Source organism: Triturus cristatus, chromosome 7, assembly GCF_964204655.1.
Source record: "Triturus cristatus chromosome 7, aTriCri1.1, whole genome shotgun sequence".
NCBI classification, from domain to species: Eukaryota; Metazoa; Chordata; class Amphibia; order Caudata; family Salamandridae; genus Triturus; species Triturus cristatus.
The window spans coordinates 1700635887-1700653136 of NC_140590.1; the positions used below are offsets into that span (position 1 = coordinate 1700635887).

Here is a 17250-nt window from a genome sequence, read left to right on the forward strand (position 1 = left end):
AAAAGACATGTGTGCCTGTTTCTTCCCCCTTCTGGGCACTTTGGTATTGCAGAAGAGGCTGCAGACACTTGCACTTACACTCTTGTGATTGAGATTGTGCCGGCACTACATGTGCGCCAGCATGACCTCTTAGGGCATTCCCTCTGTTGCATAGAGGCTTGCCCCAATAGAAATGAAGGAGCACTTTGCCTATTTTCTCATACTTTATTATTGACATGGGTACAGGGGCAAAGGAGCTGCGAGGATGCACTCTGACTATGTGCCGCAAAGAAGCTGCACAAAGTCAGAGCGTCTCCCGAGGACTTTGTTCAGTCTCTCCATCTGCCCACCTCCTTGCAGATGGTAACTTATTGATTTAAAGTTAATGGTAACCAGGTGGCCATAAATTGTGCAATACGAGCCGTCACTATAATTTCAGGCAGACCATGTAGTCGCACAATGTTCTTGAGGAAATGTTGTGCCCATTCAGGGTAGGTTGGTGATTTTGTTAAGAAATAAAATGTGTCTATTTGGCATACTAATACACTACCACAAATAAGATGGTACTACTACTTGAATGAGGCAGATCCTCAGTGATATATATTTAGATATATGGGACCTAGGTTGTTTGAGAGTCAAAATTATATGTAAAAATCCCATGGTAGGAGCATGATCTGCCATGGCCTACATATAGGTGCAAAAAGAACAATTGGTGGACAGAATACTGAACAATGGCAAACACTCACCCCCATTCAGAGATCTGGGCCTAAATCCATCGTTTTTTGCACGCCAAGCGATTCCAGTTTAGACCCAGCAATATGCAAGTCAGTCTTGACCCTGCTCCCCATGGAAATAGTCCAGCCGAACTGCCAGGCCAGGTCCCCCTGGACTGGAAGCAAGCACCCTAGGATCAGTTTTGGGGTATCACCGTCATCAGCCAGGATAGCTTGAATACAGTAGCATGGCAAGCACAGGACCCACGTCTGAGCATACCCGTCCCACTTGGGGTGACAAATGCAAAAAGAATACTTAAAGGGTAGTATGCTGAACAATGTAAAACACTCCCCCCCAGTCAGTGATCTGGGCCTAAATCCATTTCTTTGCTCACCACTCCATTCCAGTTTCTATAGGTGACACATTAATTTACATACAGAAAAGAAGTGTACTTTCTGACTGAGGGCCACACAGAATTCCAGAAAAGGATATCTTGCGTTCTTCTATATCCAGCATTCCCTAATATTTGAGGGGGTGACCCCACACTAACACCTGATCATTTAAGGGCTTTGAAGGCACATCCTGATCTGCTGCCTCCTGTTGTAGTCACAGACCTTCATCCACTTCTTTCTCAAATTTAGACTGTAGGAGTTAGATGATAGGAGGACCTTCTTTTTTCCACCTCTTCCCTAATCCAGTGCCTGAATAAAGCACTTGTCTTCCTATGTCTCTTCCCTGGTCTATTATTGATTTCAAAGGAAAATTGGCAAAATATACTGTCTGGAAAGCCTATCATTTGAATACCTAGGGCCTGATTTTGAGGCAGGCGGTATAGAATTATCTCATGAAATTCGGCTCAACCTGTTTCCAAGTATTTAGATTTTTCCACACCTGTTTCTTCCAGGTGTGGGAGAACCTGACTCCTTGTTTTCTGACTGGTAAAACCGAGTGGAAATATCCTTGAGTTTTATCCTTAGGCACTACGTGCCAGTTACACTAGAGGGTTTTGCAAGGACCCACGGCTTTCTATTGTTTTTTGTATAACGTATTTTAAATGTTTTATATTGTCATGATTTTAAGTAATTTACACAATAAACTTTGTATTGACTGACTGACTATCCTGCGACTTTCACTGCAGTTGTAGCCATCTTTTATTCAGTTTTCTTTCTGACTTGGGGAACCTACAATGCTCCCACTGCCATAAAATACTCTCCTTCTCCTAATCTCCTCATACCACCCTCCCTCCCTTCCCAACCCCACCCACGGGGAGAACATACATTTACCACGTGCATGGAGCATGCCTTAAATCCCCATGAAATGACAAATTCTTTTTGGTTTTATGGACGGAAAAATCAGTCACACAGGGTAATTCCCATTCCTTAAGATTTTACTCATAATTGCATGGTACTGGTGCTATATTACCACACAGCCATTACTCCAGTATTGTGCAACTTATAATCGGGGCCTTAGTGAAAAATCAGAGGCTGAGGTTTTTATGGTCTGTCAATGACTTAGGGACCCTTTCAAGTAATGTCTCCAGTGCCCAAATGTCTCCTTCCTGGCCAACAACTCTGTCAACTGTAGAATTGTTGTGCTCTATTCATGTCAAGTTATAGGAGTAGTAAATCACCAGGTGACAAGTGTGAGTTGGAAGGTGAAATTGTTATAAAATAGCCCCAAGAAACTGTGGATGCCTGCATTTTCACTATAAATTCTTGTTGACAATCAGGTGGTCATAATACAGGACTGGTAGTGAACACTCATTTCAAATAAAATCATTCTGTTGTTCTGAGCTCCCGCAAATCAATACATGGTCAGAAGTCTGCACCAGGTTTCAGTATAAAGAAAATGGGAGTCATGGCTGGAGATACTGAATCCCTGACAAAATCCTTCTCCAGAAAGATTTTCAGCCAAGTATGACCTCCTATTTTGGTGTTAAAGACAAGATCTGCCTTAGGCATCAGGGACCAAATCAATGGAATGGTTATAATCATAACGAGACAGAAGGGAGTCTGCTGTTTTTTTTAACTAAATGCACCTGCATATTCTTTGTATGTAGATGGGACAGTCACATCTGGACTTTCCGTAGTAAGAGCTATACTTGTTAAATTGTGAGTTAATCATATTCCCTCCTGGGGTATGCAATGCGGAGCGCAATGAAACAATGAGCACTTGATAGCTCCACTCAAATACATTACAGGATTATGAGGCCCTAACTAAGAAGTTACCAAGACTACAGAAAAGATTCAGGGATAAAAAAAATGTGGTTACAGACAATGTACTGGTGAAAGAATGGATAAGAAAAGAGCAGTGTAGGAAGATGGAGACAGTGAAGGAATGAGAGTAGGAGCAACAAAGTGCATAGAGAGGTATACAGGGAATGAATAGGCAACATTGAAGGTAAGCAGGAGGAGTTGGAGAGAGAAGGGCAGGCATGAAAACTGATGAAGGACTGAGGGTGGAATGGTGAAAAAGACAAGTGATGACGATGAGGGTGAGAAACAGTGGAAATAAAGCATGGAGGAAATGTTGAGGCGAATTAAACTGAATGGTATTGGAAGCTTGTGAGGGGAAAGAGTGAAGGAGTTAAAAAGACAGAGAGATGAGTAGACAAATATAGTGAAGGAAGCATTGACCACTTAATGACAGAGAAGCAAAAACACTGGTGATACAGAGAAAGTGTCTAGATATTATGTGGCTCAATCCAAGTGTGTTAAGACAGACGTTCTCCCGTAACAGTAATGACAAAATCAGGTACACCAGCGACCATAACAGTCTCCACCCAACAGACTCCCGCTCAGTCACGTTCCCTATTTCACACAAGTTATCTGTTTCACCCTCATGCATCATCAGACACACCCACACATTCTACAGACACCCTAAACTATGAAGAGCACCATACCACAACAAGGAATGAGTGAAGAGTGAAAAAGGGAGTTGGGGAGAAAGATGCAACAGAGGCAGGAGAGACAGCATACAGGGGGGAGTTATGCACATTACCGAATATAACACAGGCCCCTGACAAACTACTGTGAAGTAGACAATTGTAACAGAATAATTTGATTGGCTTATGGGCTGTTGTGTGCGTGGGTGGGGCGACACAATGATGACTGTGGTTCACAAACCATTCGATAGATGTCTTCAAAAATCAAGTTGAATATAAGATGGAATACCTGTATGTCTATATGCTTTGACCTTGTACCTCCTGATTATTGTTGATTTTCTTGAAAATAAAAAGAAATTTATGAAAAAAAAGAGAGACAGCATAAATGACATCCAGCAGAAGGGCCAATTGTGTCATGTACAGAAAACATGCAACTGAGATCTCAGTATCTAATACAATGATTTGACCACAGGCCACTCTCTGTCCATTGGATGTGTGTTTTACTCTGAATAAGCTGTGCACCTACATGGCAGACCCCTTGTAATTGCAAGTGATGTACTCTTGTGTTCTCTCTTTCTGCAGCTCCTGAAATTCCCACTTGTGAAGAGAGTAGATGTTAAACCAGACTCTGTCTCCATCTACCTGGAAGAGGTGAGATCACGGGGACCTGCTTTATTGTTTTGGTGAGAGTGTGGTATTAGATTTGGGTGTATCTATACACCTCAAGTAATAATCACAATCCTTGCCAGGGTGAACCACTTAAGCCACTAAATAAACTTATAGGTACTGTATAAAGTATTTATGCAGAACCAAAACGGTAATAAAGTCAAAATAAAACACAAGAAAAATACCAAGCCAATTTAGAAAATTCGACTAAATTTTAATAAATGAAATTACACCAGTACAACAAGAATCCAGTAAGGACACCCAGAGATATGAATCTTTAAAGCTTTAAATCAAAATAACACCAAAAACCATTACAAGCCAACTGGTCGTGGTAGACTGGGACCTAGATACGATTTGAGTCCGACAGTGATTTAGCATGATTCGGCTGCAGAAACCAAGTTTGACTCAGTTGGAAGTTTTACCTTCAGGCTTAGTTTCCGAAATCAAAGTCCAAAATCTTCAAAAGGTCAAGGCAGCAGGCTGTTACCAAGAAGGGCTCCACAAGGTCAGCTAGCCATCAGAAGAGGTCCGTGTGAAGCCACTTACTTTTGGCGGTGAAGCTCCGAGCGGGCAAATTTTAATTTTATGCCCAAGAATTGTCCGTTGCCTGACGTATACTTTTAGTACCTTCACCCGGTGAAGATTTCTTTGTGTGCATTGAGTCACTTTTCGGAGCTTGTATTCCTACAACAGGGCCAGGCTGTAAACTGTAGCAGAAGAGGGCTCCACAAAGCCGGATCGCTTCTCTGTGAGGTCCCACTAAATCGTAATTGCTGCTGTGGAAATGTTCCAAGCAAGGGAAACCTGAATATTTAGTCCAAAGAGGATGCACTTTCATCGGATCGGTTTGGTAGGTTATCCCAGTCCTCTGGAGCTCCTTGGAGCAAAGCAGATTTTAAGTTCAAGGTTTCTCAGAATGTTTGGAGGAATACACTTTGATATAGCCCAGGATTCTAGGGCAACAGGAAAAGCACTTGGAGTCATAAGACACCAGCAGAAGCCTGCAGCAGGGTCCAGGGCAGATACAGTTGGAAAGGGTCAGTTGAACACCTGCAGGAAAGGCCTTTTAGCTTGTTGATACCCTCTAGCTTAAACAGGTGGCAAATGTTATGACCCTTGGATTCTTCTACTTTGCAGTTTACATGCCTCATTCAAGGTTGAGCATTCAGAGGGCTGCACCTGGATGCTAATGTAAATTAGCTTCCTTAGGGTTTAGCCAGGGAAAAGGTAAGTTTATAAAAGTACCTTTTCCATAACATTCTTATAAATCCAACATCACCTGTGAATTGGGCTTGTAATATATAGTTCACGTCAAATAATTAATTAACAGTGAATTTTGTGGCTGTTTACTAGCCGGGGATAAAGTAATAGCATTTAACATTTCACCCCACCTTGCTACAGCTTTTTTCATTGTAAGTAAATGTTTAACATTACAATTCTACCCGTCCTAGTTTTTGCAACTTTCTCTAGTTTTTAAAAGTAGCTTTTCCATGATATTTATAAAAAATCCAACTTCACCAGTGTCTGGATTTGTAATAAGTATTTCAAGTCCAAAAATGACCTTGGTAGCTATTTCTAAGCCCAGTATAACATAGTTACAGTTACTATTTAATCCAAGTGTTTTCTCCTCAACAACCAGCCTTGCTAAGGTGAAAATAGCTTTTGGGCCTTTTTCACTGCAATGGAATGTTTGAAATTACATTTCACCTGTCCTAATGTTATGTACCATTCATCCGGCCTTATGGGCAGTAATGCCTACTTAGGAGTGAATTATTAATATCAAAAGGAAGATGTAGGACTGTCAAAAGGTTTATTTTGATGGGTTAAATTGCAGTTTCAAAGCTGCTTTAGTTAAGCTCCAAAGGTAGGCGTGAAGCCAAGTTTTACACTGTCACACTAGTGGATATCACAATAGATGCTGCATTCATCTGGTAACATTTAACTTACAGGCCTTAGGTACACTTTGTATAAGTGAATCATATATGCCAATTGGGAGTACACCAGTTTCATCATGTTGAAAAGGAGAAGGGCAGGCACTTTACTACTGGGTAGCAGGGGTAAGGTACACAGAGTTCTAAAGCCAGCAAAAACAGTTAAGGCAAAAATCTTGACATACATCAAACAAAAGATGGTCATTTCCTACAGAATTATATTGGGGCAGACATGGGTCAAGTTGAGGAACCTGATGCTTAAGCTAAGCTAAGCAAAGCTTAATGTCAGTGCTGGTTCTTTTGAGTTATAACATCAGTGTTTTTGTCATCTTTTATCCTTGTATATTTTATTACCTCTGCTGATGTGCATTGCTGCATCAAGTCTATCTGTACATAACTTACTTCCTGTTCCAAATTTCCATATTGTCTTGATACGTATATCTTATTAATTTCCCAATGAATCCGTCAAACCTTCTTTATTTGTGCTATTTTCATAACTTATGACTACCATCACTGTTCACCATTCTTCTTTACTTCATTTCCTATCCCTTCCCAAAATATCTATTTTCCTTCCCAGATGTCCATCTTGCACTATGTTCTCATAACCTTAATCTTCTTCCAATTAATAGTTCCTTCTTCGTTCTGGTGTTGATGTGTCTGCCCTAAATCCACTTCCACATGTCCATCCTCTTTTCTTGGAATGACATCATCTTTCAATTTGTTGTAATTGGAACAGTTATTTCTTTCATGTCTTGATTCATCTCTTTACTTGCATCCTATCCTAATACATCTGTCTGTAAAAACTGTCTAGAAAGCTTGGTGATTTAATATGCTTTCTGGTGACCTCTGTATCTGACATGAAAATCACAAGTTAAAACCTCCACAGAGTCAACTTAACCCTTCATTCTTCAATGGACCTAGAAACTGAGTGCCATTACCTTTGGTTATTGTAACCCTTGCTGCTAAAAGTGCTACGAAATGGGAACAGTGAAGTAGCGAGTGCTATATGAGAAACAAGTAATCTTCCTTTCTGTTCAGCCGTGTTTCTTCCTGTCCCAATGTGTTATATCCTTCCAGCACCTGATCCATCTTCTAAAAAAGTCAAAGTGGGTGAATCTCCCTTTTGGTGGAGATGGGTTCACCTTCCTTCTTTTGTTGGTGTCTTTAGCTTTCTTCTTATTTGCATTGGTCAAGTTTCTATCGCAAAATACCAATTGTGCACACGTTATGAGTGTAAAAATGTGTATTAGCATGAAATGTCCACAACACTTATAGAACAAAACAATTGTCAAAGCAATGGACCACAGGAAACAGGGTTGTGTTCGGTTTCGCTGTTTATGTTAGGTTTAGGAGATCCAACCAGCCAACACGTGTTTCGTCAAAGGGCATAAACCCCAGACTTCTTCAGGGCTGGAGAAAAAGCATACATGAAGTACGTATCACTGACATATTCTTAGAACCATATTACAGACATGTCATTTTATAGTGACTCATTTGGTGTTTTGGTGGGAACAGACACCATGCAAAACAGAAATTACATCCTGTTATTGGATCCAGCAATTCCTATAAAGTGATAGTACACGATACTATATGTGATAAAACCAATAACATCAAAGAAAGTTTAGGGAGAAGGATTGTATGAGAAAAATTATGATAAGAATATCGGTGAATAAAATAACCGCGAATTTGGATTTGAAATGCCAACCTGACAAACACCAGGCAGTGATGTGAGAGTCTGCATGCATCTAGTCGCAGATTCTAAGACAAAAGTGAGCCGTCGGTGTGATCCAAGGTAACCACAAGTCACGAAAAGTGAAGAGAACAATTGCACTCAATTGAATATCGACAAGAAAGAAAAATCAATTCGCGTCATGTAAATTGAGGTCTACTCGTGATATCCCAAATCCGTATGTACGCATGCGGATGGTTTATTGAAAAACCCCTACCTTCTATGCGTGTCGCAGGTGTGTCAGACCTATTCATCATAAAGAGGATTAGTAATCGTAGTAAAATAATAAGCTTATATGTTCTGCAAAAAGTAACTCGAGTACAAGGCTAATATATCCCAACTCGCCGGTAAACCAATTGAGGCTTACCTTAAAACCGGTGATAATTCCGACCCGGTAGGTCTTAGGAGGAAATACGAGTCGTCTGCGTCCACCCAAGAGTATGGCTTATTCAAATACAGTCCGTAATTGCCACTTCAATCTAAGGTGCGTGCGGTTAAAAAAAGGGAGAAAAGGGCATCTATCAGTTGGGAACTAAGCCACCAAAGTAAAGCCTACCACACGGGGTTCTAAAAGGATCAAGCGAGCTGCTTCTTACCTAGGACGAGTACATCCCGAGAACAGGAGCTCCAATCAGTCGTGTGGGTGACTGGCAGTGTTGTCGAAGTGCGCATATCCGGAAGTGCCTAATAACGCGTTCGTCCGGAAAAAAGACTAGAACGTGTACGTCAGTGGAACGTGTGTGTCGATCATACATCGATCGTGATTGGTGCAAGTGCGCATGCGTAACCATTCATGTCACGCATCCCGATTTTTGTCAAGTTGCCCGCAATTTATACTTGAAGGATAGGGATACGAAGAAGTGCAATAGACATTAATTTATAATTCAAATATGTTATTAAGCCGAAACAAGACTATACCGTGTATGTCAGTCCGAAAGGAACGTGTGTGTCGATCATACATCGATCGTGATTTGTGCAAGTGCGCATGCGTAACCTTTCATGCCACGCATCCCGATTTTTGTCAAGTTGCCCAAAATTTAATTAGAGGGTAGGGATAGGAAGAGTACAATAATTATTCATTCATAATTTACATACGTTATTAAAGCTGGTAGACACATACAGGAATCTACAAACTAGATGTTCTGTAAGACATCTATTGACCTTAATTCAAAAACAGAATACATAAATCTTGAGGGCGGAACAGATTAAGCAACATAAGTAAGTATCATTAGATGTTGATTATGCGATAAGAGGTGAAATGTTAACCACGGGAGTTAACCCGATTACTGATAGGAACAATCTCACTTTAGGGATCAATCCCTTCACAGTGTGAGATAAACCCATAGGAAAAGTCAAGTTATTAGCAGAATTCTGCTAAACATAAGAGATGAACACACCTGTAAATGCAAAATTATGTACAGTCATAATGAGAAATATTCACCATATATGTGGTGGTTATTCCAAGTTCCTCTTAGAGAATAATATGAGACATGGGAAATCAATCCTGGTACATGCTATTCAGTCATATTTAGAAGTTCAATTCTGTCAGTTAATTCTCTCTTTATGGGTCAATACCAGGCCCCTGAGAGGCAAGCAAACCTGGATTCCCACTTATTGTACTTAAGATATTCAGTTACCCAGGAAATAGTGCATCTCGCTATCGCTGTTGAAACCTAGGTCATGAGTACGTAAACGCATAATCCAAAATGCTTCTAGTCTCCTCAAGTTAAGTTCCCTATTACCCCCTCTGGGGTTTTGTTTGCAGATGTCAATACCGTAGAACTTAAACTTTTTGTTTACACCTTGTGTGGGACATTCCCAAATATGCAGGGCCATGGGGTATCTTGTGTCCTTATGTTTCAGAGCCCTAATGTGTTCCCCAATTCTTTCTTTCAGACTTCTAATGGTGCTGCCCACATATTTGCCCCCACATGCGCATTCAAGTACATAGACAACATATTTACTGTTACAGTTTATGTTCTCTCTTATGTCGAAAGTTTTGTTGGGGCCTTCGAAAACCCTCTTCTTGTCATCTGCCCATCTACATGTACCACAACACCCGCATTTGAAAAAGCCTATCGATCTTGCAGTCAACCAAGTATCTTGGGTTGCCTTGTAGGTGTAGCTGGGACTAAGACGGGTTCGAAGTGTTTTACCTCTGCGGTAAGTGATCTGTGGTTTGTTACGGACAGATTTGGTGAGATAACAGTCACTGGTCAGGATATGCCAGTGTTTCTTCATGCTTTTAAGGAGAGTCCTACTGTAGGTGTCATAGTTAGTGATCAATCTGACCACTGTGTCCGTGCTTTTCACCCCTTTGTCTAGGATAGTATTGATTCGATCTGTGTGCCTGATTCTTCTTGCTGCTCTTTGTATAGTTGTTTTCTGATATCCCCTTTGTGTGAATCTGGTACTCATGTCGTGTAGACAGGAACTGAAATCTGTGTCAATGCTACAGTTACGTCTGGCCCTGGTGAATTCTCCAAACGGAATAGCATTAATCTGATGTGGTGGATGTGCACTATTGGCGTGTAGAATAGCATTGCACGCAGTGTCTTTCCTATACAGTCTAGTATGTAGGTGGTTGTCCTTAATGAAAATCTCAATGTCCAAAAAATTGATGCATGTCTTACTTGAGGCCTGTGTGAACTGCATATGAAGGTTATTCAAGTTCAGATATGTGTGGAATTCTACCAAAGCCTCTGGAGTGCCTGTCCAAATCATCAGACAATCATCGATGTAGCGTCCCCAATAGAGTATGTGATCCTGGAACCTGCCACCTCCAGGTCCCCATATCCAGTCTTCTTCTAACTTACCCATGAATAAATTAGCAAAGCTTGGGGAGAATTTAGAACCCATGGCGACTCCCTTTCTTTGTCTATACCATTGTGAATTGAATAAGAAGACATTATTGTTAAGAATGATACCCATCATATTGATCAGCATCTCCGTGTGTTTCCATAAAGAAGCAGCTCTTCTGAAGAGAAAGGTTTCTAGGGTCTTGATACCCAAATCAAGTTCTATGCTCGTATAGAGCGACACAACATCCATGGTCACTAAGGTCATACCTTCCTCCCATCTGAGATCTGATAGTATGTTCACAATGTGTTTCGTATCTCTAATATAAGACGGTAAATTCCTGACTAGTGGAGACAGGAATATATCCACGTATTCTGCCAATCTCTCCGTAGGGCCCCCAATACCCGCCACTATAGGTCGACCCGGCGGAAAGGCAAGCTGTTTATGTACCTTGGGTAATGTATAGATGCATGGGTAGTTTGGTCTGAACACTTTAAGATACGTCATTTCTTCTAGGGTGAGCAGACTATCATTATACCAATTAGTAAGATGCTTGTTGACCAATAACGTTAGGGGACCTATCGGGTTATAGTGAAGTTGTTCATAGCATGTTGTGTCACTGAGTTGTGTCAGTAGTTCTGTATTGTAATCACATTTGTTCATCACCACTACGTTGCCTCCTTTGTCCGCCTCTCTGATTACCAAATCCCTGTTGATTGCAAGTTCTTTCAAAGCCACCCGTTCAAAACTCAATCTTTTCAAATGTGTCTGTCTTTCCTATTGTTCCTAGTTATCCTTTTTAATTTACCTTTTTCCTGCCTTAATAATCTTTGTTTAACAATTTTTTGAGTGTTATTCCAGTTCCGGCTACCACACCTTTATTATTTTTCCATTGTAGCAGCTTCTTCATTTACTAATGAGCTAATCTGTTTTCCCCTCCTACACCTGATATTCAATTTAATATCTTTTCTTCATTTGTTTTCATGTCCACACAGTTTCTCTTCCTCCCTTTCCTGGCAGTTACTTTTTCTTCCGGTCCTTGCCAAAACATCCCATCATAGACTATGGAAGCACATGTGTCTATAACGTATTTTATTGTAGATTCACATGCTGTTGATAATCCCGCCACCTAGTTTTCGGTTCTGAAAATTGCAAGGGTTTTTTTTCCACGTTTGTTTGGGGGGGCATTATCTCTGAGTGAACAGAGTGAGATATTTACATGTCAGACCAAAGCTCACAATGCACTGGGCACAAATTCCTGTTTTCCACCAATGGAATTGGACACCAGACTGTGTTACTTCGATGGAAAACACCGAAAAGTCATCATGAGCAGTGCAGAAATACTTGGACAGATGAGAAACAAAAGGTATCATCAAGAGGAAGCACAGAGAAATCCGGGTCATATGAGAATGAAGCCAGGCAAATGTGGACGCAATAATTATGGAAAATACTTTTTTAAGCTAAGCCCACAGTGCAACACACATTTTTCCTCGAAAGACAAGTGTAGGTTTGCCAAACTTTGTTCACCCAGTGAGCAAGACCAAACCAAATGTGCTTCGAAAACAGAGACGCTTTGGCTCACTGTGCCATTTCAATGGTGGAATCAGATTTTCCTACAGATTACCCAAGAAGCCTTTGAGTATGAGCATGGTAAATATAGTGCGCAAAAAGCAAAAAAAACATGTGAGTCCTTCTGCAGGTATTGCTGTGGAAGAAGACTACTGTCATTCAACACAGAGAGATGAGGATACGGTCAGAAGGATGCTTACACTGAGGGGTGTCCATCAAAATTACCAACTTAGTGATTACCAATTAGTCCCTACCATAAATACTACAGGGCCAAAATAAAATGAAAGTAGACATACTTCAATGGAAGCCACACTAACAGAAGTCATACTAACAATATCAACCTCGAGGGATTCCCTGAATCTGCCCCAAAAATCACATCAAAACCTCAAGTAGAGGAGTAGCCCATATCAAAGACTGGCTTTGTGCTGAAAGTGATGATTAGACAGTCTTGGTCTTAAAGTTCTCCAAGAAAGATCACCGAGAGTCAAAACAGACCTTCTGCCCAAAGATCAGCCTTAAGCCACGTCATGGCACTGAAATGAAGAAACTCAAGCCAAAAAATGAACCTCAGCCAAAATTAACAAATGCACCATCCACATGGATGCACAAATAAAGTCTCATGGTCCCAATTATGAGAAGATCACATTTTTAGGGCTCCCAGTAGACATGATCCAGGTTTTATGAGTGTATTCCCTATTAAGATGCTCCTAAATGGACGCTGAGAGGTGGCATGCTTCATCATCAGGATTGCTCCTGACTTGGCAGTGGAAGTTGCTAGTGGGTTCACCATTAGCTCCTTGTCCTTACTGTTTTTAGGTACTTTTTAATTGATGTATTTATGGAAGGCTAAAAAAGAGTTATCCCTCCACATAACACTATTGCACAAATAAATAACTTGTAATACTAGGTTTATGAAGTCACCATTACCACCCATGTAACCAAGCAACGATCAAGAACAATGTAGAGCTACCATGCAAGGTATTGTCTTTATTGGACTTTACAGATTTCTTTCACAAAGCACTGGTGTGTTGTCTGTAAGGCCACAAGAGAGAAGCAGTAGTAAAACTGTTTCAGACTTTCCTTTGATCCTTATTTGTTCCAGTCCTCTACTCCACACACTGACGGAGTGAAAACAACGGTCTTGAAGTGGATGCACATTATGCAAATATACAACACATACATTATATTCAGGAGACTATTTGATGCCTGTATTCCAATGTAGATTTATTTCTGATGGATACATCTGCCAGTGGATTCCTCACCTTGTGAATATCCCCTGCGCCAGCATTCCACGGAACTTTTCTTCCCCAGCATTCCACGTCGACGTGGGCGACGTCACAATGCATCGGCTCCGCACGCGACTCCGTACGACGTCACCGGAGCCATAAGAAGCCCACGTCGGCGTGATGACGTCAGTTTCCTTTTTTCCGCGCCGTCGACGCGCAACGGTTTTTTCCCAGTGCTCTCTAGATACTTTGTAGTCTAGTGGTGTATTTTTGTGAAAATCGTTATGTCTTCGACGAGGAAGTCGGGCTTTAAGCCCTGTAGGGAGTGCGGAGGCCTGATGTCCATGACGGATCCGCATCAGAACTGTTTGTGGTGTCTTTCCTCTGATCATGACGTGGATGAGTGCGGGTGCTGTAGGAGCATGAATCCTAAAGCGCTGAAGGAGAGGAAGACCAAACTCTTCATGAAGAAGATCGGTGAGGAGAAGAGAGGGAGAAAAAAGGAGAAGTCCAGGCGAGAGTCTTCGACTTCGAGGTCGTCGAAGTCGAAGAGGCATCATAAGAAGAGGAAGCATTCTTCTCGGCGTCGGTCCTCGAAGTCTAAGAGGTCGAGGTCGGCTTCGCCTCGTCGACGTCAGAGCAAGGTCTTGTCTCCTTCGCCTTCTCCTGATAAGTCTCCGAAGTCTCCCTCGCCGAAGCGGACTCCAGCTCGTTCCCCGACGCCATCACCGGCGCTGTCCAAGGCTTCGACTCCGGGTCGGGTGGAATCTGATGTGCATTTGGATGAGCAGGAGCAGGAAGAGTCTGTTCCGGTGCCTGGTGACTCTGCGGCTCCGGTGGAGGATTCTGAGGAGCCGACGCCGGTGACTCCACAGGAGGATACAGGGGCAGTTCCTTATCCCCAATTCCCGGCTCCAGGTACGGATCCTTCGGGATTTCTGAATGCCATGTATGGCATTTTTCAGAGAGCATCCTTCCCATCCGGAGCACCAGCAGGTCCCGTGGGTCCGATGGCGTTTTCTCTGGGAGTGCCGCAGCAATACGCTCAGGCTCCTTTTCTGCCTTTTATGCCGATGGCGCCTTCTTGGCAGTTTCCGGCGCCGGTTGGGAATCCGGCTTGACCTTGGATGGATCGTCATTCTTCGGAGCCTTCTCTGACGTCGAGGCCGACTCCATCGGCGCCGCATCCGGCACCGCCGACTCCACCTGTGGCGACTCCGATGCCGGTGCCTTTGGCTCCACCGACGCCGTGTACGACGTCGACGACGCCGGCTCCCCGGATCCGTTCGAGGCGGGAGGCCCAAAGGGTTTTGGAGGAAGAAAGATATCGGGCTGAGGTGGAAGAAGGTGAAGTCGACTCTTCTTCGGATGAGTTTGGAGGTATAGAGGTAGCAAGTGGTTTGGATACCACCCCGGAGTGGGAGCATGCTTCTGCAAGGTCTTCTCCACCACAGGAATTGGCGCCCTACCACGTTGTGATCAAGAAGGCCGCAGAGTTGTTAGATCTGCAGCTGCCCTCTGTGGAGTACAAGTCCAATCTGCTTACAGAGGTGTTGCACTCTCCGACGTCGGCTTCGGAGCCTTTGTTACCTTTCAATGAGGCTCTCTTGTAACCAGTGTTGGAGGTGTGGAAGAAGCCTCTATCAGCACCGGAAGTTTGCAGACAGGTGGCAAGGAGGTACAGGGTTGCGCCAGGAGACCCGGATTTTTTATCCATGCATCCTTCTCCGGAGAGCCTAGTGGTGCAGGCTTCATGTTCTAAACATGCTTCGGGTGCTTTCCCCCAATCTCCTGCTGATAGGGAGTCAAAGAAAGTTGATCAGGCGGCCAAAAAGACATTCTCCTCAGGAAGTATGGCGTTGAAGTCATCGAATGTGTGAGACCGGCCTCACGGCGTTGCCCTCTCCATCATCCCGCCAACCTGCAACCACCCTCAAGACCCGACATCCCCGACTCCGGCCGCCCCAGCCACCCCCGATCCACGGGCCGGCCAGAGACCTGACAGACTCGACACCCTACCACGCATGCCCAACCGAGGGAGCGGGAACCCTCGAGCCAGACCCAGAGGCGCCAGCCCAGTCACACCTCGGGTCGCCTTCCCCGGGAGGACTCAATCGGCCACCAGGCCCCTGGGGAGCAGGCGCCTCCCCTACCGAGCGTCTGGGGTCCCTCCCAGACCCACCTGAAAAGACCAAAGAAGTGAGCGGCAGGAAATCCCGCCGAACCCCCTCCGTCACCCCAGTCCCCCCTCTGCGAGCACTCCGGACTTCAAAGAATGAGCGGAGTATAACAAGGGGTGCCGGAGGAACAAGGACAGAGAAGACCTGGAACCATCTGAGCCTGCTGACGCTGTCGCGGCTCCTGAACGCTGAAGTCACCTGGGCCTGCTGAGTGACTCGCGGCCTCTTGCTATTGAACCATCTGAGCCCTGCGGACGAGGTCGCGGCTCCCGAACACTGATCCACCTAGGCCTGCTGAGTGACTCGCGGCCCCCCAGCTATTGAACCATCTGAGCCCTGCGGACGGAATCGCAGCTCCTGAACTCCGACCACCTGTGCCTGCTGAGAGACTCGCGGCGCTCCCCTTGAGGACGACTCGTTAAGAGATCGCCCAGAGACACGACACCCTCCAGCTCGAGGATTGTGAGCTTCCGCAGGGTATTTCGCAGAGACACTATCTTGAAAGACTGTCCCGCTACCCCCATTCCCCACGACTGATTTGTGGTATGTTGCGCCACTGCTGTACTATTTGCCTTTTGGGTCATAAAGATCCCTTGAAATCATCAATAAAAGAACTTATCGTCCTACAAAGAATACGTGTGGTGTCCCTCTGTTCACAGTGCAGATCAGGGTGTGCGCGCCTGGTTCGGCTTACTTGGAAGAGGTGGGTCAAAGGGGTGGGCAAGACGTGTATCGAACCCCCTTCCGGCGGACGCCTTTCCAACATTTGGTGGCAGACGACGGGATCCGAGCCGACACCGAAGGAGAGCGTGCAGTACACGACTGACGCACTACCAAACAGAAATGGAAGGAGAAACCTCCCTGGGTGCCACAGGTACCGAAATAAGCTCACCGTTCCGAGAAGATCAACTGGACTATTACACGCATAGAGAACTAAAACAGTTTTGCAAAGACCTTGGCATCGCTACCACCGGACTGAGCACAAAGGAAGACTACCAGAAAGTACTGAAAGCCTGGGTCGAGACGGGGGCGCCCCCGACCCAAACGGAAAGAGACTCCACCCATGAACAAACAAGCACCCCGGCGAGAAACAACGGGCCAGAGGGGAACCTGTCCTCCGAGGAACTAGCGGACCGAGAGAGAAGCCGCAACCACGAACTGGAACTGGCAAAACTAAAAATCGAGGGAGAGATAAAACTGGCAGAGAAGAAGTTAGCCGTCGAGCAGTTACGGCTACAAGGGGAACTCGAAGAGAAGAGACTCCAAAGGGAGCACGACGAAAAGAAACTCCAGCTAGAACATGAACGCGGCCGGAAGGAAATTGAGTGGCGGGCTAGACACGAAAAGTCACAGCCGCCCGGGAATCCCCAGCCCGCTCCCGCCGGGGAAACCAAAGTTCACATCCCCAAGGATGTGGTCAAGGAGTATTATAAGAACGATGATATCCAGCAGTGGTTTAAAGCCTACGAAGTCGCCATGACCTCTCACCGAGTCCCGCAGAAGGATTGGGGGGCTGGCCTATGGGGCCGGTTCTTAAGCGAAGGAAGGGACACTCTGCTCGATCTGCCCTCCG

General features: G+C 44.3%; 1 protein-coding gene across 1 annotated transcript in view; it reads left to right on the top strand.

Annotated features, from left to right (window-relative positions):
- LOC146812810 (alpha-2-macroglobulin-like protein 1) overlaps positions 1-17250 on the top strand; it is a 630734-nt gene that overhangs the window by 592577 nt on the left and 20907 nt on the right. Inside the window, exon 34 of the mRNA XM_085615203.1 lies at positions 4160-4228. Within this exon, the coding sequence (XP_085471329.1) occupies positions 4160-4228 (69 nt within the window). The remainder of the gene's footprint in view (positions 1-4159; positions 4229-17250) is intronic.